Source organism: Heteronotia binoei, chromosome 1 (assembly GCF_032191835.1).
Source record: "Heteronotia binoei isolate CCM8104 ecotype False Entrance Well chromosome 1, APGP_CSIRO_Hbin_v1, whole genome shotgun sequence".
Classification (NCBI taxonomy): domain Eukaryota; kingdom Metazoa; phylum Chordata; class Lepidosauria; order Squamata; family Gekkonidae; genus Heteronotia; species Heteronotia binoei.
The window spans coordinates 166,905,953-166,930,993 of NC_083223.1; the positions used below are offsets into that span (position 1 = coordinate 166,905,953).

The following is a 25,041-nucleotide window of genomic DNA, read 5'->3' on the forward strand; positions in this document are numbered from 1 at the left end:
GCCAGAGCTCCCCCCCCCGCTCCATTCTCTCCTTCCCCTTCTGTGGCGCGTGTGAGGAGCTCGCTCGCGTCTACTTTCTAACCGAGCGGAATGTAGCCAGGGAGAAGAATGCAGGACTCCAACTTCCCATTTTATACATGGCGATTTTGTGCAGGTCCAGAAATCCTGGTGGCACAGCTGAGGGAGGCATTCCCTTTTTAAAACACACACACATGGACGCTTTGGCCCGCACCGGCACTACATTCCCCCCCCCCCAACAATGGTCGTTTTCGCATTATCGAGATAACGCAACAGCGGAATAATGCAACTAAAGTCAATAATAAAAAAAAATTCTAACGAAACCAATTGAAGTGCCAATTGAGGCTATTCCAGGAGGGTTTTTTTTTCTATTTGTTAATTTCGAAATATCGCTATTACGCAAAACTGTGAAGTTTAAAAAAAAAATGGCCGTGCCGGCACTTTGGGGAAGCGCCGCGAAAGGCTGATGATTGGCCAAGCGGGTGGATGGGGTGGGAGGACGGAAAGGGAGAGGGTGACGCCCCCAAAGCAGTCGATCCGGCGTGGATGGATTTCGCACAGGAAACTCCGCTGAGTGGATCCGGAGTGGATCCGGAGGTTTTCGGAAACTCCGGCAACTTGCTGAAAAACATACTCCAGCGTAAAATCCCTGAAGTGCCGGAGCAAAGCGCAGCGCCGGAGCAACATGTGCGAAATCCAAGAGAAGATCCGGAGGTAAATGGGGCGCTACGCCGGAGCAAACGCTAGTGCGAAAACGGCCATAGTCAGCTATCTCTTACCCTGTCACAAATGTTGTTAATCTTTAAGGTGCTACTGAACTCTTCCTCTTTTCTACTATTGCTTGAGGGTTTGGAAGTAAATGCAAACAATAGAAGATGAAGATATTGGATTTATATCTCGCCCTCCACTCCAAATCTCAGAGTCTCAGAGCGGCTCACAATCTCCTTTACCTTCCTCCCCCACAACAGACATCCTGTGAGGTGGGTGGGGCTGGAGAGGGCTCTCACAGCAGCTGCCCTTTCAAGGAAAACCTCTGCCAGAGCTATGGCTGACCCAAGGCCATGCTAGCAGGTGCAAGTGGAGGAGTGGGGAATCAAACCCGGTTCTTCCAGATAAGAGTCCACATACTTAACCACTACACCAAGCAGACGTCACTAATTCTCACAGCCCAATGGTTTGAGGAGAGTATGTGTTAGCACAGGGTTAGTTCATGTAAAATCAAACCATGGAGTTAGTCAGAACTATCCTTTTATGTCCTGCTAGGGATCCAACATTGAAAGACAATGTTTTGTAGTCAGGGTCATTTTGTAGAAAAATAGGTGGTAGAGCTCATCCAGGGATAGTTATGCAGCTGCACATACTATTCAATGGACAAGGAGGTGAAACTCTCAGAAGGAAGAGGTGGAACTCTCAGAAAGGTTCAGGAGCTGTGCTCCTGTGAGCTCCCACTGAATCTGAGGCCCGTTTGTAGTGATTTGAGTGTTGTACTAGGAGTGGAGAAGACCCAAATTCAAATTCCCACTTAGCTGTGAATCTCATTGGATACCCCTGAGTGAGTCACTCTTCCTTAGCCACAAGGGTGTTATAAGGGAAAAATGAAGGAGGGAACCAGCCCAAATTTATTGGAGAAAGGGTGGAAAAATATGGATGGATAACTCTATTTTTAAGCACTATTTCACTGTCACAGTAAAACAAACTGCCTTATTGCAGATAAGGATTTGGTCACAGTGAAAATATTTTCAATTGCACATGCATTTCTCTGATTCCATTTTTCATCTGTTCTTTATTGTCTTATTTTCCTCCACTCCATTCTGAACAGGAAAGTCCTACACTATGATTGGAAAGGATGATTCCATGCAGAACCTTGGCATAATCCCTTGTGCCATCTCCTGGCTTTTCAAGCTGATTAATGAACGAAAAGAGAAGACAGGCGCTCGTTTCTCAGTTCGAATCTCAGCAGTGGAAGTATGGGGAAAAGAAGAAAATTTGAGAGACTTGCTGTCAGAGGTGGCAACAGGCAGCTTACAAGATGGTCAGTCCCCAGGTGTCTACCTTTGTGAGGACCCAATTTGTGGCATGCAGGTGAATACAAGGCTCTATTAATTCACAATGTATACCTGTTGGAGCAGTGTTTTCTCCTAGGGTGGCTTCAGATTTTAAAAAATCCACAAAGTGAACATTCACCAACTTGAAAGTATTTATTCTCAGACACACAAAAAACTTTATGACTTGCAGCTGCAGGGCCATCTGCTCTCCTGGCCTAAATATTTGTGCCTTTGGCACAACTTGATGCTGAGCAGGGAGCTTTGTTTGCTGTAAAATGTGAAAGGATTCAAATCGAACAAATTTTGTCTCCTCCTATAAAAATTTCTCCAATGTATAAACAATACACTAAAATATTTACAATATTGCACAAATAGCTTGAGACCAATAATATGGCTGTTTATATCTCTGGGACCTGCATTATTTATGGCCTTGGATTAGTAATGTTGTAGGAAGTATTAATAGCAACTTATTAATTGCTGCCAAGAAGTGAATATGAGACCTGGGGAAGCCAAGAATAATTCCTGTTGTCTTCAGTCAAGAACACCCAACAGGTTTGTTCGTTTGTTTGTTTGTTTTAAAAAGCCTTCCTGACTAAGTTGAAAGATAGAGTACACGGATCATAGTCATCTAGTGATCTTTCAAAAAATTACAGCTCAATCCTCTAGGCACCATTGTCAGCAGGAATTTCTGATAGCTTTCTTGTTGGTAAAATTGCTTACTGTGCTGTACTGACAGAGACTATCACCTCCTTGCTGTGGGATGTAAATGTGCTCAGAAAGGAATGTATGAAGAAAGACTTTCAGAAACTCCTGAAACAAATGGCCACACAGTCTTGGCTCAGGGTTTCATTGAAACGATGTGCTCTCTCTCTCTCTATATATATATATGCAATATAATAAGCCTTTGGCCTGGATAGCCCAGGCTTGCCTGATCCCATCAGATCTTGGAAGCTAAGCAGTGTTGGTCCTGTTTAGTACTGGATGGGAGACTACCAAGGAAGTCCAGGTTTGCTGTGCTGATAAATCACCTTTGGAAGTCTCTTGCCTTCAAAACCCTATGGGGTTGCCATAAGTTAATGTGACCTGACAGCACTTTCCACTACCATAATAAATCTTCACCAAAGTCTGAAAAAAGTCAAAATATCCCCCCATTAGGAGCAAATAATTGCTACTGCCACAGACATAAGTTTCTTAATGACCACATGTGGCTCTGTCATCTTGCCATTTGTCATGAATCATAGATTTTGTCCTGATATCATAATGATCTGTGTTTCTGCACTCCCCAATGAAAAGAAATAGGGTCAAGGAAATGCAGAATATTATTGTGTCTGGATATGATAAATTCTCATAAACTCTAAAAAGGCAAAAGCAGCAACCACATGTTGAGAGTTACATCTAGCTTGACCGTGAAAAAGACAGAAATCTTTAAGGCCCACTGTTGGGGGAAAGCACATTGTATGGTCCATTACAATCCCAAAGCTGAGGTTATTGGAAAGACCAAGTAAGTGTGCATTTGAGCAGGAAAAGCCTTAATGGTAGAGTAAATTGGTAGTGCCAGTATCCAGTGCCACCCGGGGGTAAGAAGCAAGGAAACCAAAACAGGGAGTTCAGCATCATGGATTTGGGGTGAAGCATCTTGCATTTCTTTTTTTACAGTAAAGGCATTTCTGCATGGGAATTCTCTTTTGCCCAAATGGTTTCGCGGAGCAGAATGTTACCTTAATGCAGATCATATTCTTACTTAACAGTATAACTTAACAACAGAAAATCACTTGCCAGTATTAAACTCAGTAAGCACATTTTATGTGCTTTGCGTTCTCTGGGTTGCCTTGCAGCTTCAGAATCAAAGTGAACTCCGGGCCCCTTCTGCAGAGAAAGCTGCTTTCTTCCTTGATGCTGCTATTGCCTCACGTCGAAGCAGCCAGCAAGATTGTCATGAGGAGGATCACAAAAATTCCCACATGCTCTTCACTCTGCACATCTACCAATACCGAATGGAAAAGAGTGGCAAAGGAGGAAGTAAGTCTCATGACATTACCATCTGTTTCTAAAAATTCCGAATTTAAAACAGTCGTTCTGATGGTAATAAAATTTGATTGTGCCAGTTTGCATATGTAAATAGTGTATGATATCATGAACAGTTCTGAAATATGGTTGCATGTGGATGTACCAGGTTAAATCTAGAGATCTTCTATTTGGGGGTATGTGTTGAAGTTGTAACTTCAAATAGTGTGGTTCAGGATTAGTCAAAGAACAAATCATGATGTGGCTGACTGAATAGAAATGCTTGTTCTAGTCTTTTTCCTAATCCACTTTGATGCAACTGATGCAGATTGTTTGAAGGGGACAGCTGTCTCAGGCTGTCTCAAGCAGTTTTTCAGATGCTACAAGGGCTAAGGGAGTTCAATATCATATAAATACCCCAAATCTCCTTTGTCTGAGCTACCTACTTCCACAAAAACTGAGCTAATTGGCTGAATACCTCTCTTCCTCTTTGTCTGTTCCATGGGCACATGACTTGCTGCCTGCCTTTCCAGATTATATTGGCTTCTTCTTTAGCTTGCCACCCTGATACCTAGGGAAGAGAGTTTCTCCACAATATCTACTGGATTGCAGCATCCCTCAGATGGTGATCCTCTCCATGATGCTTTTTAACACCTATATGTGCCCCCTCACCCAGTTGGTCCAGGGGTTTTGGCTGAGGTATCATCAAAATGCTGATGACACCCAGCTTTATCTGTTAATGGACGGACAGATGAACTCAGTCCCAGATATTTTGGAAAGGGCCTTCTTGACTACAGCAGAGTTGTCTGAAGCTGAATCCAACCAAGATGGAGGTTCTGTACCTGAGATGCGGGGGACTGGATATGGAAATATGAATATGGAAATTCAGCTCCCAGCACTGGGTGGGGTAACATTGACACCAGCACCAAAAGTTCAGAGTCTAGGAGTGATTCTGGGTGCCTCACTATTGATGGAGGCCCAGGTCAATGTGGTTGCCAAGTCAGCTTTTTTCCATCTGCAGCAAGTGTGGCAACTGGCTCCATATCTTGCCACTCACAACTTAGCTACAGAGATCCACATAATGGTCACTTCCAGATTAGACTATTATAACGCACTGAATGCAGGCCTACCCTTGTACCTGATCCAGAAATTGCAGCTGGTGCAGAATAGGGCAGCACGCATACTGACTGTGACGTCTCTGCGGACGCACATTCGGCCAGTGCTACACCACTGACTGCCAATGAGTTTCTGGATCCATTTCAAGGTGTTAGTTTTAACCTTTAAGGCCCTTAGCAGCCAGGGACCAACATACAATTTGCTGTAATTGTTGTGTCACTGGACTATAATGCTTGCGTTGACCACCTGAAAAAAATGAACTGTACCATTAGAGAATTTTTAAATGCTCTGACCTTTCTCTTCTTTATTGCTATATAGTGCTGGGACACTGTGGAGTGATTTATCAGATTTTCATCTTGTTTAAGGCTTAAAGTTTTAAAGTAGCTGAGCTATTGTTGTGTTGTATGTTATAACCCGCCCTGAGTCCGCTTGGGGGAAGGGTGGAATGGAAATTAAATATAACAATAACAACAGTAATAATAATACCTAGCCAGATCAAACCATAATCAACTGAATTGGTATTACTTCTTTGTATAAACTAATGCTAGGAAGCCCCATAAGAAAATGCTCTTTCTAACACAGAGTAAGGATATGAGTCAGCTAATTCTGTGGCCCTAATTAAGAATTCTCTCATCACAGAGTAGCTTTCTTACACTAGAAAAACCTGCAAACTTGTTGGAAGTAATTGCCTGTTTCCATTATGGAATTCTTGTCTAAATAACTAAACAGTTCTAAAGTATAGCGACTGTTCTCTTCTGCTTTCAGATCTGTGTGTCAGCCTTGATTATGTATAGATCAAGAAAGGAAATCAAACAATAAACATTTTAGTTGCTGTCACTTTCTGGATTGTTTATGTTGCAATTTATTCTCCAATATGTAGGATGAGTGTCACCACATAACATACATTGGATTCCTGTGTACATTTATGTATATACATTCTGTATCCAGTTAGGTAATATAAATATGTAGCATATACATGTAAGAAACACAGTCCAAATATCTTATGTACAGGCAATTCCATTTCATTTCTTTTGGTAATAACCGTGTGACGTGCAGTAAATGGCTAAGGCTTTAACCCATTTTGAGAACTTTGAGTGAGAGGAAATTCAAATGGAATTATTTAGTTGAGAGGGTCAATTAGGGTTGACAGTTAACAGTGAGAGAGTGAAGCAGACTGTGAGGGGATCAAGAAGGATCCTGAGTTAGGGAATCAAAACTAAGGGAAATAGCTCCTAATGAAGGGGGGGGGGGGTGATCCTACCAAGTCTTAGAGAAATAGCTCCTTGAAGGAGGGGGGGGGTGATTCGTAGCCAGTAGAGAAGGAAGGAAACTGGAACTTGTATGAAAGCTTCTGCCCTCACCAGCTTTAGTGTCTGTGAGACCAAAAAACTTATGCTTGTTTATGTAAGCAGAAACTGCCAAGAAATTTCTCTCCTCAAATTTTAAAGGCCTATCTGAATAACAGAAATGGTTACTTGTTTGTGACAAATTATCTGATGATTATTTTTATACAGTTTCTTCATTCCTGTTTACCTCATAAATCCTTGTTATCAAACAAGGACTAAAGATGAATTTAGTTTCTTGCCAGTTCCCTAGGTTGAGTCAGCATTTACCTGTACAAATTCAAATGACTGGGTGAGACAGCTAGAGAAAAACAAAGAAGGAAAAAGGGGCTGCACAGCTAAGAACAAGATAAAGGAAAATTTTGTGAGAGGAAAATTCACAGATAGAACTTAATTAACTAAGGGTTTTATTAGTTAATGACCTGCACCTCCCATGGAAAGAGACAATATGAATGCTCACATTAACTGGCTGACACTGCATTACACATTGTAGAATACTACAAGTCAGAGGAAAGAGAGGAGGAAGATACACAGAACAGCAGCATTTTCTTGTTCAGCATTTTCTTGTTCATACATAGTTCTGCCCTTAGACTAAGATCCAGGACACTTTCATCTCTAAACAAGATGACTGCATACAGAATGTATGTGTATCCCATAAGTTGTTATGATAGTTTCTCAACCGTGGATGGTTGATCCTTTCCCAACCGCAACTACTATGAATTTTGAAGGGCAATTTTGTACTTGGTTCCTATCTTATCTGACTGATTTATTTAGATATTTTAAACTAGAGAAACTTCCAGATATACTGTGTGTTAAATGAACTGGCCCAAACAGAATTGCTTAAAAAAAATTATTTCGAGGTTCAAGTAGAGAATGCCCATTAGTTTTGTTAGTATTCATAGTGGTCTAATAATACCTAGGCAGATTTTACTGCCTCTCAATTAATTGTCTTTATTTGTTTACTCCATTTATAGTCCAGCTTTCTCATTGAGACTGAAGGCACATTACAAATAAGAATATTACAGTGGGAACAGCATAATACAACATATGACCTTAATGTAATTCACCCAGTCTGAAGCAATTAGAAATCCTAAAAAGCATTAAAACAAATGGCACCTGAAATGGAATAAAATTTCACAAGTGAGTGGCATCCAAGAACATTCAGGAAGACAGGGCCTTCCAAAGTTGAGTCTTTGAGGATGATTATTATTTTACTTAATGGTATGTTATACTTCATTCATTAGGTAGATCATGAAAAGCTCCTAACACCTATACTTGTTAAACCCCATCAGAAAACCAATTCTTGTTCTGTCTTTTCATGTTGTCTTTTGGCAGTGTCTGGAGGCCGCAGCCGCTTACACCTCATTGACCTGGGTAGTTGCGTTAAACCACTCAGCAAAAATCGAGAAGGAGGTTCTGGACTCTGTCTTTCATTGTCAGCACTGGGCAATGTTATCCTTGCCCTTGTCAATGGCAGCAAACACATTCCATACAAGTAAGTGGCCTCTATCACTCATGAACAACAGTTACAGGTAAATGCAATTCTGTTTTCTTTCAGCTTTAGTTCAGTTGTGTCATTAAGAACAGTGCTATTTGCACTTGTCCCTAGTTTTTCCTCAATAGCTGATTGAGTGCCAACCGATCTGGAGGTCCCGCTATGGACTAGCAATTTATCCCTATCAACATAAACTTCTGTGGAACCCAGAATGTCTCTTACCAAGATTGTTCAAAGTTCAAGAGGTATAGAAGTTATAGTTGGGTAACGTCGTATTTCTATTCTATTCACCTCCAACAAAATCCTCTTCTATGTCACTCTGCCACTGTTGTTTTTCTTCCTTGGCACCTACTAGTTCTGCTTCATCATTCCCATCACAGTGCCCCAATATGCATCAGCTGTTGCATCTCCCAGTTTCCTTCTCCACCTCATACTTATTCTTGTAACTTTGGAGGAGGGGGGGGGGGGCTAGTGAAAGTAGGCCATTCAGTTGTGTGCTTAGTATTCCATTTGTGAATTTGTTAAGAGTGCTGAATATAGAGATTCTATAATTCATAATTCTGTAGTTCAAGTTTTAATACCAGCTTGAGCCTGTTTTTTCGGTCCCCTTAACAAGAAAACCTCTGTTCCCATGCGTTCTCACCACAATGAGTATGCAACTGTCAGTAGGGAGACATGGACTACAAAGTGTTACTGATATATGAATTAAGCTGTTTGTAGTCTTACCCAGTATGAATCACCCTACTATATGAAATCTTGTCACCGTTAAGGCATAGGAACAGAGGACTCCTGCTTAAGGGGGCTGAATTAACAGAGCAGGAAGATAATGCAATTTAATGCACCAACTCTCTTAAACAATGAAATATTGCAGTAAAGGTGGTATACATATTCAGGGGAAATTTTGTTTAATGTATGAATCCTACTCAAGCTCACCTCCTGGTTTCAAAGAGGAACAGGACGGAAAGTGCAAACTGATACCTGATTTGAAGATTAAGAGATCACACCAAAGCACATTATATTAATGTACATTTAAAATTTGAACATATACTCCTTTTCAAAGGGGAAAGGATAAATGCAAACTGTGAAATATGTGAGCTTGACCTCCATTTTGCAGGGAGCAAACCCATCTGCAGGTGTGAACAAGGCCTCTGAGATACTGTGCTTAACTCATTATCACTTTCATCCCTTGTCATCAAATGTGGATTACTTTTTCTTGTACTATAAGTTCACTGATGAATGTGAATGATGTTTTGTTTTTTGGAACAGTGATATAGTTTTTCTTCTTGTCCTTTGGTTCTTTCTTTGCCACCAGGCAACATGTTATTCCTACCTTATCCTGGAATGAGGCCATATTGCCTCTGGTTAAAGGAGAATTATGTATTAAAATTATGTGCCCGCCACCCCTTCCAACATCCACATTTCCATACCTTTATATAGATAAATATTGTTGGTGCATATTTGCCTAGTTATTTTTTGTTTGTTTGAGAAGGTGCTGTCAGTGGTAGGTAATCAATTTCTGTTTCTAAAGCTGGAAGAACTAATAGCCAATTAATTATCAGCTCTTGAGTTCAGTCTTCCTGTCAAAAAAGATATGTGAGATGCTGCTGTTCTCTCTTGATAAAACTATAAAAACTATTACAAGCTGGAGCCATATATTTGAAGGCACCCTAAAACTGTGTGGTGTCATGGCTTCTTTTTTGTCTTGAAATTCTTAAGATTTTTCTCTTGCAGCCAGAATGATTTTTTGTTGTTGTTTTAGAAACATACAGTACAAACATACGGAATTTCTCCCATCTAAATCCATTGATTTTGGTGGATTTAGCTTAAAGTAACTCTGCACAGAGAATAATGCTTATTTTTTATTTATACCCCATTTTTCTCCCTGAGTGGCTTTTCAGATCATGCCCCCACTCTTACACTTAATCCTCACAACAGCAACCCTGTGAGGGCAGGCTCAGCTGAGAAATTGTGATGGGCCTAAAGTCAGCTGACAGGTTTCCATGGCCAATTTAGAGATTAGAACCCAGTTATCCCAAATCTTAGCCCAGTGCTTTAACCACTATACCACACCAGCCCTCGTTATCAGCTCTTGAGCCCAGTCATCTCGGACTGCACCATTAGTATCGTGACTATACTATCATGTTGCCTATATCCTCTGACCATTTTAGAAATGCTTTCTCATATTCTCAGCCACTTTTTTCTCATTATAACAAAGTGTGCATAAGTTACTTATGAATTTTAAAATATGCAATAGCAATAGTGTCAAAGTAATGAACAGTTCAATTGTAAGTGGTCTTGTGCAATTCCAGTTAATTTCAGTGAGGCTTCCATGACTGAGCTACCTTAGGTATGGTTCTGCTGGCCTTGATATCAGCCTGTTCAATATGATTTTGAACTTTGTGAATAATGTAATAACATTGTGCTGTTTTTTCAGTGGTCTACAGCTGTAGTTAATAATTGTTGATGGATTCTTTATTTATCATTCTGTGTTAAAACTGGCTCTTATGAGTATCTGCTAGTACAAAATTAAACCCACTTCCTACAGTGGAATATGCATCAGGCCAAAATACGATTGCACAGGCCTTTTTTTTGGAGAAAGAGCCCAACAGGAACTTATTTGCATATTAGGTCACACACCCTGACATCACCATTGTTTCACACAGGGCTTTTTTGTAGAAAAAGCCCAGCAGAAACTTATTTATATATTAGGCCACACCCCTTGACCAAGCCAGCTGGAACTTCATTCCTTTGCATTCCTGCTAAAAAAAAAAAAGCCTTGTGATGGCATAATAATCATTTTCCCAAACCATGTGGAGCTTGAAATTTGCAGGCTAGTGATAATATCAGCAAAAAGTTTTCCTATGATGTCTATAAGCTTTCTTATGTTTGTTTGTGGCCTGAAAAGAAGGCAGAGCGAAGAAAAACTGGAGAAATGCTGTTATGCTAAGCCTACAGAGTATCAGTTGAGTTAACTGCAACAGCTGTTTTCCTTGGCAGTGTATGTCAATATGTAGAAGAAAAGCCACACCAAAAATGTATTCCACTACTACACTGGCAGACTCCTCCTGCCCTGGTTCACAGCTGTTATTCTGTACTACTTCTGGGTTTCTGTAGACTTGCAGGTGCCAGAACACTTGTTCATGTTTGCATCTATCTAATGAAAAGAAGCGCAAAGTTTTCTCTCAATAAGCTGTTTACAGAATCTGTTTGCAAAAGAAACATTGGCCTGTTTAAATGGCTTACTAGCCATCAAACAAACAATTCCAAAGATTTAAATTGTATAACACACAGGGCCAGCCCTAGACTATCTGGCACCCTAGGCAAGGCTAACTTCTGGCGCCCTGCCACCCCCAACCCCCCTGCAGTGGCAGCCCAATCCCTACATTCTATCCTGTGGGGCCCATAGGATAGAATGGAGTCTATTCTGTCCTTTGGGCACATAGGATAGAATGGAGCCCAGAGTTTATCCCCACCCCTACAGCCCAGTTAAATGAACAAAAAAAAAAAATCCTGCATGCAAAGGAACTCCAAATATAAACTGTAGAAATCTTGGCCTTATGACATGTCTTTCTGAATAAAGAGTCCATTGTTTACTGAAAACAGCATCCTGATATATGTAAAAGCAACTTTTTAGAGAAATGAAGATTACATTGTATTATTCACTAAGTTTTATATAACTTGCTTAATGCAGAAGTCGGAAGATTTTACTAAGATGCATGTAGTAGATACTGCTGCTTTGTTTCTCTAAATGCATTCAAATCTACATTACCATTATATTTTCTGTGTCTGGTTTCTAAGATGAATGTGTCTCTTCTGACCTCAAATGAATACTCATTTGCACAAATTTTAGATACTAGTTTATAGAGCTCCGTGTTAAAAAAATGATGCTGGTTGCTAGGCAGCTAGAGTAATAATTCATGATAATGCTGTTTTGGAAATAATCATTTTAAACAGTGTAATGACTATTGGAATGCAAGAGATGTGTTTAGAAAAGTGTAAGAATATATGAATCCTGTACTAAATAATACCAGTTTAAAATTTTATTTTATTTTTTAGTTCATAAATCTTTCTTGTACCAATGCTTTTGAATCCTGTAGCATTTCATATGTTGGGTTTCTATTGCCTAGTGGTATCATGTGGCTTAGTATCAAGGGAGGTGGAATTGTGCATTTGTTTGAGCAAGTAAGTGTTAAAGAATGGCAGGGATATTTCACCTTATGTAGCCTTTCTATATGAAAATGGATTATATCATTTGAAACGGGACTTCTTCATAACAGCTAATCTCCATAGGGATTTCAGTTCCATGTAGAAAAACTGCAACATATGACAAACACAAATATATTTATTGTCAGCAGTGTGGGGAAAAGTTAATACATCCATGAACTGTTAGATTGGGGTGATGCTTTTTAATGTATTGCTATCTGAGTATTTCTAAATTAGAGAAATTTAGATTGGCATGCAGAGAGCTGCTCTGAAATAAGGATTTTAAACGTTCCAGTTAAATTAATCAGTTCTCTTCCTGATAGTTTGCTCTTTATACTTGCGCAATTGCGTTTGCCTCCCTCTTTGCCGCTCTCATCAACCCCTAGCATCATGTTGATTTCTTCCTACCAGGTAAGAGCTAAGTTGGAGATTCCTTATAGATCCTGTTTAGGAACTTCAGAGCTGCCTAAAATCAACTGGAAGCATTGTTAGTGGTTGCCTCTCGTAATGGAGGGTATTGCATAGAAAGTGATTGTTTAAGTGGCAACAGTAGGCTGCAAGATTGCTTCAAAAGCATGGTCACAGAACTGCTCAAGGGACAGCAGTAGCCAGCATCGGTGGATTGTGTCATAGGCCTGTGCTGATAAAACCCTCAGCAGTGGTTAATATTTAGCAATGGCAGCCTCTTACTTAATTTCATCTCAGAACATGGTTACCAAGTCAACTTACCTGGCCAGCAGTAGTCTCCTGACATCCTTCCAGAAGACTGGAAGTAATGTTGGACATTCTGAGGCCTAATTCTTGTTGAGGGTGAAACTCTGGCTTTTGGGCAAATTTTTTTTGGTAAATTTGGCTTCAAAGCATAAACCGCAAAACCAGAGTGTCACCCCCAACAAGAAGTAGGCCTGAAACCAGAAGTTGGCCGAAAAGGTCAGTTGGGAGGGAGCAGGATTTCCCCCTGCTGGCCAGCCTGCAAAAGTGAGGGATCCCGTGCTCCCATTGGAGGACTGGCAACCCTAATCTGCAGCTAAATCACACGCTTTAAGTTGTAACAGTTTTTGCTGAGATCAGTCCTCTTGCTGGAGGCAGGAATTGGAATGGACATCCTTTGTTGTGCACTTGTCACGGGTGGTTAATAAATCTATGTATATTCTTGCTAAGTCAAAATAACTGCAATTTGGAAAACCCCGTGGTGGTCAGTACTCTGCTTGAGCCATTGTCCTGCCGCTGTATTCCCTTCCCCTCTACTGGGTTGCAGAGATAACTGCTTGTGCTTTCTCCATTGTGGCTCCCACCTTGTGGAATGGCCTGCCTGAGGAGGTAGGGAAAGTTCCCACTATCTTGGCCTTCCGCAAACTATCCAAAACTGAACTATTCAAGAGGGCTGCACAGGTGATTAGGCTGCACAGCAAAATAATAATAATAATTTCACAAACCTGCTTAGATAATAATTTCACAAACCTGCTCAGGACATGTGGTCTTTTCTGCTGTATATAGTATATAATAAACAGTATCCTATTATGCAATTTCTATACTTCTTAAAATATATTAACACTTACATTGTGCTCCTGTTCTTTCTGGTGATTTCCAGTCTTCTGATATCCTAGTGTTGAAATTACTGAATATCCCATCTTGTTGACTGTACTGATTCACTATGTGTAAACTGTCTTGTATCCATGTGAGAAAGGCAAACTATAAATAACACAAGTAAATAAATAAATTGTCTGCTAGATCTCTTCTAGGAACCTTAGCACAGATTGGGACTTTTTTCTTGCTTATGGATGATAGTTTGCTAACTAAATGTTTATTTTATTTTATTTATGTTGGTCCGTGGTCCTTTGGCACCTCACTAATTTACTTTTATGTTTAAGAATTAAATAGGTTTTCCCAATATTTAGTAGTCCTGCCACAATTAGGAGTGTTTGGAGGGCTAGACAGCAACTGTTTGTTTTTAAAGTATGGAGCTGAGCCAAAACACTCACCGGGCAAAGACACTTGTTGCTTTCAAATTGCCTACTAAGAGTTATATTAGCAGAAGCCCCTACCCTCTGGAGTCAAGTAGAAGTGAAACTAAACTGGCAATTAGTAGGAAAAAAAACTTGATGGGCTAGGAACTGGAGGCAGATAGAAAATAAAGTGATTGTAAGAATTATGCCCCACTTTTCAGAAGAAGAAGATGAAGAAGATACTGGATTTATATCCCGCCCTCCACTCCGAAGAGTCTCAGAGCGGCTCACAATCTCCTTTACCTTCCTCCCCCACAACAGACACCCTGTGAGGTGGGTGGGGTTGGAGAGGGCTCTCTCAACAACTGCCCTTTCAAGGACAAACTCTGCCAGAGCTATGGCTGACCCAAGGCCATTTCAGCAGGTGCAAATGGAGGAGTGGGGAATCAAACCCGGTTTTCCTAGATAAGAGTCCGCATACGTAACCACTACACCAAACTGGCTCTCCTTCAGCCCTCATCAGGGCCACCAAGATTAAAAACATACATGAAAAAATCATGTATTAAAAACCATTAAAACCAACAATCCCCCCCCCCCCCACATTATGAAAACAATTAAAAACATAAAAACACAAAAACCACAATTATAGGGTGGGAGGGATCACTGAAGGAAAGATAAACAGTATCCATCTGCTGGCAACAGAAGTGGACAGATGAGTTTCCATGGGGAGAGAGTTCCAGAGTTCTGGTGCCATGACCAAGAAAACCCTCTCCTGGATTGCCACCTGCCTAAACTCAGATGGGAGCATCTAAAGCAGGGTCTCTGAAGATGGCTGTAGTGGCAAGGTGATGCTGCAGCTGGGCCTGAGACCAGCAGTGCCTCCACTCCTGCTGCCATTGGGCTGTCACCATGCTGCTGGGCTGAGCCAGGCTACTGGTGAAGAGCAGAGGCCCTCCCATCCAGCCTTGCTACTCTCCGCTCCTCCCTGCTGCCAATCTACCTCTTCCCGCCTTTTGCTCCAGCAGGAGGGAGGAGCTTCTCACTGCCACAGACATGAGAGGAAGGTTATCTCCTTTCTCAGCCTCAAACATGAAGCCAAGCTACTGGTGGTGAGGGAGAATAGTAGACCTTTTCCTTAAGAGCAATGACTGAGACAAGGTTCTTTCTGGGTCCAGTTACAGGCCACACTTCCTCAGCTCTCTTCCTCCCTCCCAATGGAGGGTATAAACATTACTTTGATTCCCATGCCCACCCCTCAGCCACGGCTCCCACTACAGGGCCCTCTTGCTCCCCTACAATCCCACCCCAACCCCTTAGGGTCAGCGGCCTTTCATGCTCCGTACCCCTCCCCTGTCAGCCAGGTACCCATAAAGCAGCGGTTGCCATTATTACCGTGTCCCTGCCAGCACTGGAGCACAACGTAGCTGCTTCTTTTCTGGGTCACCCACAGTTTGAAGGGTTTTTTTAGCAACACCTTCTCAGGCGTGAGTCACATCTTCCTGCCTGCTGGCAGATTCACATTGCCCCGCAGTTGCTCAATGCAGCTGCTGGACCCAGTTAGCTAGCAGCTAGGTGAAAGAGCGTATCACTCTCAGCCACCAGGAGAGAAGCTCCCATGCCGAACCTTCTCCTTAGCCAACTAGAAGACATGACTGGTGCTCTGGCCCCATGATCACACCTTAGCCAGAGACAAAGAGATTGATGCATACTTACCCAACTTGTTCAATGCTTGAATGTGCTGGACCTTGAGGACAGAACATCTGTGGAGTTGGAGCAGCCTGTCCAGGGTGCTGCCAGACTCCATTTTGTGTGCCAAGCCTGGCAGAGTGTCTCAGAGTCTAACACTGTCATGGATGCCATGTGTTTTGAGGGCTCCCCTCACTGAGATGCAGCCTGGCTGGCCCTCCACAAAGCATGTGTGTGAACAGGGCATACAAGTGGAGTAATACCAGTGGCTGGCAGAGAAAGAATTAGATGGTGTGACATCATTTCTTGACAAAACCCAGAAGTGATGTCATGCTTCTATAGGAAATGCTAGCAAGGACTGACATTACTTCCGGGAAAAAACTAGAAATGGTTTTACCTCAGTTTTTTATTTTTTGTTTTTGCAGTCCCTAGTGAACTATGACATCCTGGTTTTCCTGGAAGTGATGTCATGTTTCACTAGGGACTGTCAAAAAAAACAACCCCCCCCCCCCATCATACTATTCCTGATGTCCCCACTCCACCCCTACTAATGGAAGCAGTTCTGGAGAATACAAACAAAGAATTGGAAGCAGGGCAGCAGCCATGTTGAAACCAGTTGTATTAAGAGTTTCACAGTGGGAAGTATGTTTTGTTCTACATTTCAGTATCCCGTAAAATCCTTTTAGAAAGTCTTCAGCAGCAAAATATTTATGAGCTTTAAGCTTTGAGAAAAGTTGATATTTGAAGGACAGGCTACAACAAATTAGCTGAGGAAGAGGCTTTATGTTTTATTGCTCAATTAGGAAATATAAGAAACTTCTGTATTCTTTGTATGGTAGTGAGAATCCTTTTATAGGAACATCATATAAATATACAGAATGTAAGAGTCATCTGAGGTTTGACCCCTGTAAAATGGCGTAGCGGTGGTGAGAAGCTGCATATGTTTAGGCATGGCGGTCAAACGAAACATTGATTATTAATAAAATATTTCTATTCTACCTTTCCATTTTATCCGTCTATAAAAGAGGATAGGAATGAATTCATCATACTAAGTAAATTTATCAAAAATACACACAAAATTTCAGACAACAATCAAGATCCAAAAGCTAACAAAGATCTGGAAACCTGACCAGCTCAGTTGCGTTAGAGGAAGGTGTTTAGAACTGGGACAGAACTGCTGGTAAACTGTTGATGAGAGAGGAGAGCTTGTTTGCCTGGGTGTGGTTGCTGGCCCCACCTCAGCTGTTGCTCTGGCTGTTGAGTCAGAGGTGGGTGGGGGCTTGATCTTTTAATTTGCAAGGCTCATCCTTGCCAGAGGCAGAAGTGGCTCAACTGCATAAGAGGAAGGTGCTTAGAGCTGGGACAGAACTGCTGGTAAGGTGAGTGTTGATTTGCTTTTCTAATAATTCTGGGGAGCATTACCTAGGGTTGCTGTAGGAGAGAACTGTGTGAGTGCTTGGTGCCTACTGGAGAGGGGTTTCTGATTGCTTTTATGTGTCTGTGCAGTTGCTGCTGAGAGAGCAGAGCTTGTTTGCCTGGGGGTGGTTGCTGGCTCCACCTTCTGCTGTTGCTCTGGCTGTTGAGTCAGAGGTGGGTGGGGGCTTGAGCCTTTAATTTGCAAGGCTCATCCTTGCCAGAGTCGTGAGCCAAAGGGCTCTTGGCCTGTGGCTCTTAGCCTGGGGGTCTAGCCTAGGGGTTCTGCAGGAAGGTGGGTAGTTCCTCACGAGTAGTGTCAAGGGGCAGTTGGTGGTGGAATTTACAGAGAAGTCAAGATAAAGAGAATTTTGAAATGGATGGCAGCAGCATGGCTGGTGAGGGAGCAGAGGCAGTGACGTGTAAAGACTGTGGTATGTTTGTATTTCTACTTGAGAGTGGCAGAAATTACACTTGCAGCAAGTGTAAGTTAGTAGCCCTGCTGGAGAAGAAAATGCAGGGACTGGAGGCACGATTGTCCACACTGCAGTGTATAAAGGAAAGTGAGGATTTTCTTGACAGAACTCATGAAGCGCTCTTGAAAGGACAAGAGGAGGAAGAGGAAGTGGTATCTCAGCAATTCGAAGAGAAGCCAACACAGGAGGAAGGTTCATGGAAAAATGTAACACAAAGGAGCAAGAAAATCAGGAGATGTATAGGTTCCAGGATCTCCCCGCAGTAACTAATTCTGAATCATTGGAACAAGGGCTACTTCTCCAGCCTCCACAAAGCTTGAACACAGTTTCTCATAAGAAGCCTGGAGCTTCTGCTCCCCAAGATAGGGAGAGGAAGGTAGAGGTAATTGGAGACTCCTTGCTCAGAGGGGTGGAGCCCAAAGTGTGTTGACCAGACTTGTCATCCCGAGAGGTCTGCTGTCTGCCAGGTGCATCCAGGATGTGACAGAAAGTATTGGAAGACTTGTCAAGAAGAAAAGAGGAGTAATTTTTTTATTAAAAAAGAATTACATCCAAAATTGGTTTTTAAAGATAAAGATGGAAGGTATATAGTGGTGGAAATTACACTGAATGCTAAAAAAAACTTTATTGTTGGGACTTTATGCTCCAAATGGTGCAAAGGACATTTTCTTTAAAAATATTATGCAACATCTTGATGAAGTGACCTATGGGCAAATTTTGTTGATGGGGGACTTTAATGGAACAATTCAGAACACAATAGATAGATCTGGGAAGAAAAAAAATTGATAAAGAAGGGAAATTGCCAAAGTCTTTTTTTTAGCTGGTTAAACAAGAGAATTTGGAGAAAATATGGAGGAAGTTCAATCCTGAAGTACTGGACTATAACTTTTTTTCAACCAGACATAATTCTTTTTCTAGAATTGACATATTGTGGGGTACCAAAGTTTTCGGACTTATAACAAAGAAGATAGAGATTTTACCCAAAATAGGAGCTGACCATAACCCAATAATGTGGATTACAAAATTGTCTAAAAAGTCGAGAAGATGGAGATTAAATGAAGATTTACTACAAAATAAAGAAATAGTGACATCTTTAGAAAAGGAAACTAAAGCTTACTTCCAAGTCAATGATAGAGAAGATATAGAATTTCAGATGGTGTGGGATGCCTACAAGGCAGTAATGAGAGGAATATTAATAAAATTGAATAATAAAGATAAGAGAGCAAAAGATAAACAGATGCATTCAAAATGAAATTAAGAAAAAAGAAGGTGAATTAAGAAAAAGGCCAGGAAAAAAGAAAATTATAAGGGAGATTACAATATTACAAACACAAATGAGACATTTGTTAAATAAGGAAATGGAATGGAATTTGAAAAAATTACAACAGAAATCTTTTGAGGGAGCAAACAAACCTGGAAAGTACTTGGCCTGGCAATTTAAGAAAAAGAGAGAAAGTAAAATTATTAATAAAATTGTGGCTGATGGGAAAGAGATGGTAGATCAAGAAGGAATAAAGAGAGAATTTTTTAAGTATTATGCTAAATTATTTAAGGGTGTTAAAGTAAAGAAAGAAAGGATCAAAGCGTATTTGCAAAATATCAAAATAGCACCCTTAACTGAATATATGGAAAAAAAATTGAATGATCCAATTGAAAAAATAGAAATTGAAGTAGCAATTAATATAATGAAAATCGGAAAGGCACCTGGACCAGATGGATATATAGCAAAAAATTTAAAAAAGAACAATGAAGAACAGTGATCTATTTAAAAATAATTATGAAAAGTTATGGCGTAAAATGGATGAAGATATGATAAAGTGGAACAAGCTTAATTTGTCATTGCTTGGTAGAATAGCTGCAATTAAGATGAACATTTTGCCGAGAATAATGTATTTATTCCAAACTATTCCGACTGTGAAAGATAGTAAACAATTTAATAAATGGCAAAGAAAGATTTCAGAATTTATATAGGCTGGAAAGAAACCAAAGATTAAAATGAAAGTTTTAATAGACGCAAAAGAAAGAGGAGGATTTCAATTACCAGATTTAAGATTATATCATGAAGTAGTTTGTTTAGTGTGGATAAAAGATTGGGTGACGCTATTGAATAAAAAACTTAACGTTGGAAGGTCATGGAAATAAATTTGGCTGGCACGCTTATATGCACTTTGGGAAGAAAAAGATGGATGGTTTTTTCTCTCACCATTACATAAGAAATAATCTGCTAAATATTTGGATGAAGTATAAGAAATATGGCGATGTGAGAAAACCACTATAGATAGTGCCAGCAGAAGTAATAAAAATAACAGCTGAGTCAGGAGAGGGAAAATGGATGTCATACAATCAACTATTAAAAATACAAAGCGGTAAAATAGAGTTGAAAACTGCTAAGGAGCTGAATTATAAATACGATTGGTTTCAAATGCAACAAATAAAGAGTTTGGTGGAAAGTGATTTTAAAACTGAAGGAATAAGACGAGAACAAACAGAAATGGAAAAAGTTCTGCTTGGAGATAATGAAACATTAATTTTGAAAATTTATAAGTTACTTTTAAAATGGTCTACGGAAGATGAAGTAGTGAAATCTCAAATTATTAAGTGGGCAATTAATGTAAATAAAGAAATACAGATGGACACATGGGAATATTTGTGGAAGAACTCTATGAAACTCTCAGCATGTCAGAGTATCAAAAAAAATTGTCTTAAGGTGATGTACAGATGGTATATGACTCCTAAAAAGTTGGTAAAGATGAACAATAAGATGCCAGACAGATGTTGGAAATGTAAAAAACATGAAGCTTCTTTCTACCATATGTGGTGGACTTGTGAAAGAGCAAAAAAGTATTGGCAGATGATTCAACAAGAGATTTCTAAGATCTTGGGATACAAATTTAACAAAGTTGCAGAGACTTTTTTGTTGGGATTACAAATGGAAAAATTTCCAAAAGAAGATAGAACTTTAATCTGGTACTTGTATGCACAGTTGTGAAAGCAAGAAAAAATACCAGAGAAATGGGATTGGATTGTAAAAGTTATGACATGGAGTGAAATGGACAAGTTAACAAGAACCTTAAGAGACTATGATTTAGAAGTATTTAAGATGGAGTGGAAAAAGTTCAGAAGTTACGTAGAAAAAGAGTGGAAAATAAAAGGACATTGGACAATTTTTGATAATGACTTAGTACAAGAGGGAGGAGGATATTAATTTTGGTTCTTATTAATTAAGAGTACCTTTAATATTAATATTTTAAGTATATAACACCGGCGGGGGTCAAGTAACAGGGGGAGGGGTGGGTAGAAAGTAATATACGGGATAGATAAAAAAGTAGTTATTAATGATGTAAGAAATTGATTACCATATGTTATTAATAAAATTGTTTGAATCACTAAGTTAAAAAAAAAGGAAGACTTGTCAAGTCCACGGATTGTTATCCTTTCTTGATGATCCATGTGGGAACGAATGATACTGCCCGTCATAGCCTAGTGAACGTATCAGAAAAGACTATGTGGCTCTGGGTCAGAAGGTGAAGGAGCTGGGCGCACAGATTGTGTTTTGTCAGTTCTTCCTGTTGAAGGCCATGGCTTAGGATGAGAAAGAAGAATACTTCAAATAAATGACTGGCTACGTCAATGGTGTCATCAGGAAAGATTCGGACTTCTGGACCATGGCTTACGCTTTCAAGATGGTGGTCTTCTATCAGGAGATGGTTTGCACCTTATGATGGTAGGAAAAAGGGTGTTTGGTAACAGCCTTGCTAACCTAATAAGGAGGGCTTTAAACTAAATTGTATGGAGGAGCGAGACAATAATTCAAAGCCTCATTATGATGCCAGAAACTGGGGATAAGAACACTAAAGATTTGCAGAGAGGTGTGCATACGCTAGGTAATGTTAACTTGCAGGTATGTATGGAAACTAAACGCTCAGGATGCATAAAACATGGATTCCGATGTCTCTACACTAATGCACAGAGTATGGGAAACAAACAGGAGGAACTGGAAGTCCTAATACAAGAAGGAGACTATGACATAGTAGGCCTTACTATGGTGGGATGACACTCACAACAGAAATGTTAAGATTCAGGGCTACAACTTATTTAAAAGGGACAGACAAATGAGAAAGGGTGGAGGCATAGCAGTACATGTGAAGGAGGTATATATTTGTGAGGAGATATGTGAATCTGAGCATGGCAGCTCAGTTGAGAGTCTCTGGGTAAAAATAAAAGGAGTAAGAAATAACAGTGATATTATTGTGGGGGTCTGCTATAGACCACCAAGCCAGGCAGAGGACTTTGGATGAGATACTCCTACAACAGATTGCAAAGTTCTCCAAGAGAAGGGATACAGTGGTCATGGGAGATTTCAATTACCCGAACATTTGTTGGAAGTCCAATTCTGCTAAAAATGAAAGGTCAAATAGATTCCTGACTTTACTTGCTGACAACTTCCTTTTCCAGAAAGTGAAAAGGGAAACAAGGGGATCTGCTATCTTGGATTTGATTCTCACCAACAAGGAAACATTGATTGAAGAAGTGGAAATGGTGGGCACCCTGGGCAGTAGTGACCATGTGATTTTGTAGTCAGACTTATAGGTTGGACTTCAGAAAGGCAAATTTCGATAAACTTAGAACTATGCTGGGTAAAATCCCATGGTCAGAAATACTTAGGAAGAAAGGGGTTCAGGAGGGGTGGGAGTTTCCTAAAAGGGTGGGAGTTTCCTAAAAGTGAAATACTGAAAGTGCAATCACAGACGATTCCTGAGAGAAAAAATTGAAATAGCCTAAAGAAGCCGAGTTGGCTCTATAAACAGGTCTCTAAAGACTTGAGAAATAAAAAAGACTCCTTTAGGATTTGAAAGGAGGGCCTTATAGCCAAGGATGAATATAAACAAATCACCCGTGCTTGTGGAGAAAAAGTTAGGAAAGCTAAAGCTCAGTATGAGCTTAGGTTGGCCAAAGATACTAAAAACAACAAAAAAGGGTTCTTTTCTTATGTTCAGAGTAAGAAAAAGAGCAAGGACATGGTAGGCCCATTGCGAGGGCAGGAAAGTGAAACTGTAACAGGTAATGAAGAGAGTGTGAAACTGCTCAATTTATACTTTTCCTCAGTCTTCTCTTCTGTGGGAAACAGTGCTCAACATGGCAAAAACAGATCATGTAGTGAGGGTATGAAGTTCCAACCTAGGATCAGCATAGGGGTAGTACATAAACACCTGGTTTCTTTAAATGAAACTAAGTCCTCAGGGCCAGATGAACTGCATCCAAGGGTTCTAAAAGAGCTTGAGGATGTAATTTCTGAGCCTCTGGCTATTATTTTTGAGAATTCTTGGAGAACACAAGATGTGCCGAAAGATTGGTCCAAAAAGTCCTCTAGAAAAGAATTGTATCACACTAATCTCTTCCTTGAAATCACAGCTGTGATAGTTCTATTCAATAGAAGCAAAATGTACATTGAAAGGATTGCAGATGTATTTCCATCCTGAGGAATTTGCAGTTCCTTTTTAGGAATCAATATCTTGCCTATGTAGATTAGTCTAGACCTAGAGGAATCCCTCAGGCAAGAAATTTCCTTACTAGGCTAAGGCTCTCTTTTTTAATACAAATTTCATTACGTAAACTCTGCCGTAAAACTCATTGGGACTGCACACACTGGGAAATAACTCCTTATAAGTAAATCAAATTAGGAGTGTCCCCTGGGGGGGGGGGGAATCAATTTTGTATTGCAGTTCAAGAAAGGGAAGGTATATTGGTTTTAAGAATTCTCAAAAATGTTTTTGTTGTATTATGAAGACTTGTTAGGTTCATTTCTATTTTCATAAAAACAGGATTTCTGCCCATTGATTCCATAGCAGATATCAGGGACCCTAGTCACCCCTGTCTTCCAAAGACTCCCTACGTTTCACGTGAATTGGACAAAGGGGTCCATTACAGCATCTTGAATAAGGTGCCTCTACCTAGTGGAGAAAAGTGCAAAAGTGGCAGCTGGTTTTCTGGAGGAACTTTTGTAAAAACAAAAAAAACAAAACAGATTTAGTTATTGTTATGTATTGGACTTTACGTTTCATGGGAAGCTTTCACATACACCCTGGCAGCAGTGGGAAACACTTAGAGGTTTGGACGCTGGCAGTAACCAATGAGCAGTCTTGGCGCAAAACTTGACTGCCAGGATTTGGAATGGGAATCTGTGGGGTGATTCTTTTTCATGGTCCTATCATTTTGTTCTTAGTATGTAGTATCTGGTTGAACTCCAATCTGGTTGAACTTTCATGTTCCTGGTTGAACTCCAATGCATCGAACCCAGTATATAACAATTAATGAGAGTAAAAGCAGTCCTGTCAATTCATTTGTTTAATGAGGCTCCTGCCTACACCCCTGATCATGTTGAGGGAAAGGATTCCTAACTTTCTAAATGTAAGCAATGAAAAAGGCAGTGTTACTCCAAAGCACTAAGTAATCTGCAAAAAAATGTGGAAAACAGGTAACTCACTAATTAAAGGCAACCAGAAAAGCCAAAAAAACAAGGGGGAAACTCCACAATGAAAAACAGGACATGAACTCATCAGAGACACAAATAAGAAAGGCAGATGATAAAAATAAACCAAATATTAAACTGCAAAGAAGCCCAAACACCAGTGGAAGTAATACTTCTCCCAAACTTTTCTGTCTAGTGACCACATGTCACCTTTCTCTACTGAATCTCCTCCAGAAGAAATGGACAAAAAAAAAAAAAGCAGCTAATAAGAAGAGGAGGAAGAAGAGGAGATTGGATTTATGCCCCGCCCTTCACTACCCAAAGGAGTCTCAGAGTGGCTTACAATCTCTTTTCCCTTCCCCTCTTCACCACAGACACCCTGTTAGGTAGGTAGAGTTGACAGCTCTGACAGAAGCTGGTCTTTCCAGAACAGCCTCTAACAGAGTTACGACTGACCCATGGTCACTCCAGCAGTTGCTTGTGGAGGAGTGGGGAATCAAATCTGGTTCTCCCAGTTAAAAGTCTGTGCACTTAACCACTACACCAAACTGGCTTTCAAGTATAGGTAATAATCAGCCCAGTCTGTCAAGAAGTGCCTTTCAGGGAGAATGTTTGTCTGGGATCTAGCATAATTCAAGCAAAGATGCAAGGAACAGCAAGTGATGCATAGATGTGATTCTAAGTGGTCAATGTAATGGATATCTGCAGCTTAAAATTTCCCTCTCCTCCAAGAAAAACTAGAATTAGCCAAGGCAACTTTCCTGATTGGATTCAGGGCTAAGTTTGGCTGGGAGAAACATTGGAACGGGGGGGAGGCAGGGTCTGTT

At 40.4% G+C, this 25,041-nt stretch overlaps 1 protein-coding gene across 1 annotated transcript in view; it reads left to right on the forward strand.

Moving 5' to 3' along the window:
• Window positions 1–25,041, forward strand: part of KIF26B (kinesin family member 26B) — a 763,222-nt gene that overhangs the window by 646,033 nt on the left and 92,148 nt on the right. The window contains exons 8-10 of the mRNA XM_060243792.1: window positions 1,838–2,100; window positions 3,899–4,082; window positions 7,862–8,021. Of these exons, the coding sequence (XP_060099775.1) occupies window positions 1,838–2,100; window positions 3,899–4,082; window positions 7,862–8,021 (607 nt within the window). The remainder of the gene's footprint in view (window positions 1–1,837; window positions 2,101–3,898; window positions 4,083–7,861; window positions 8,022–25,041) is intronic.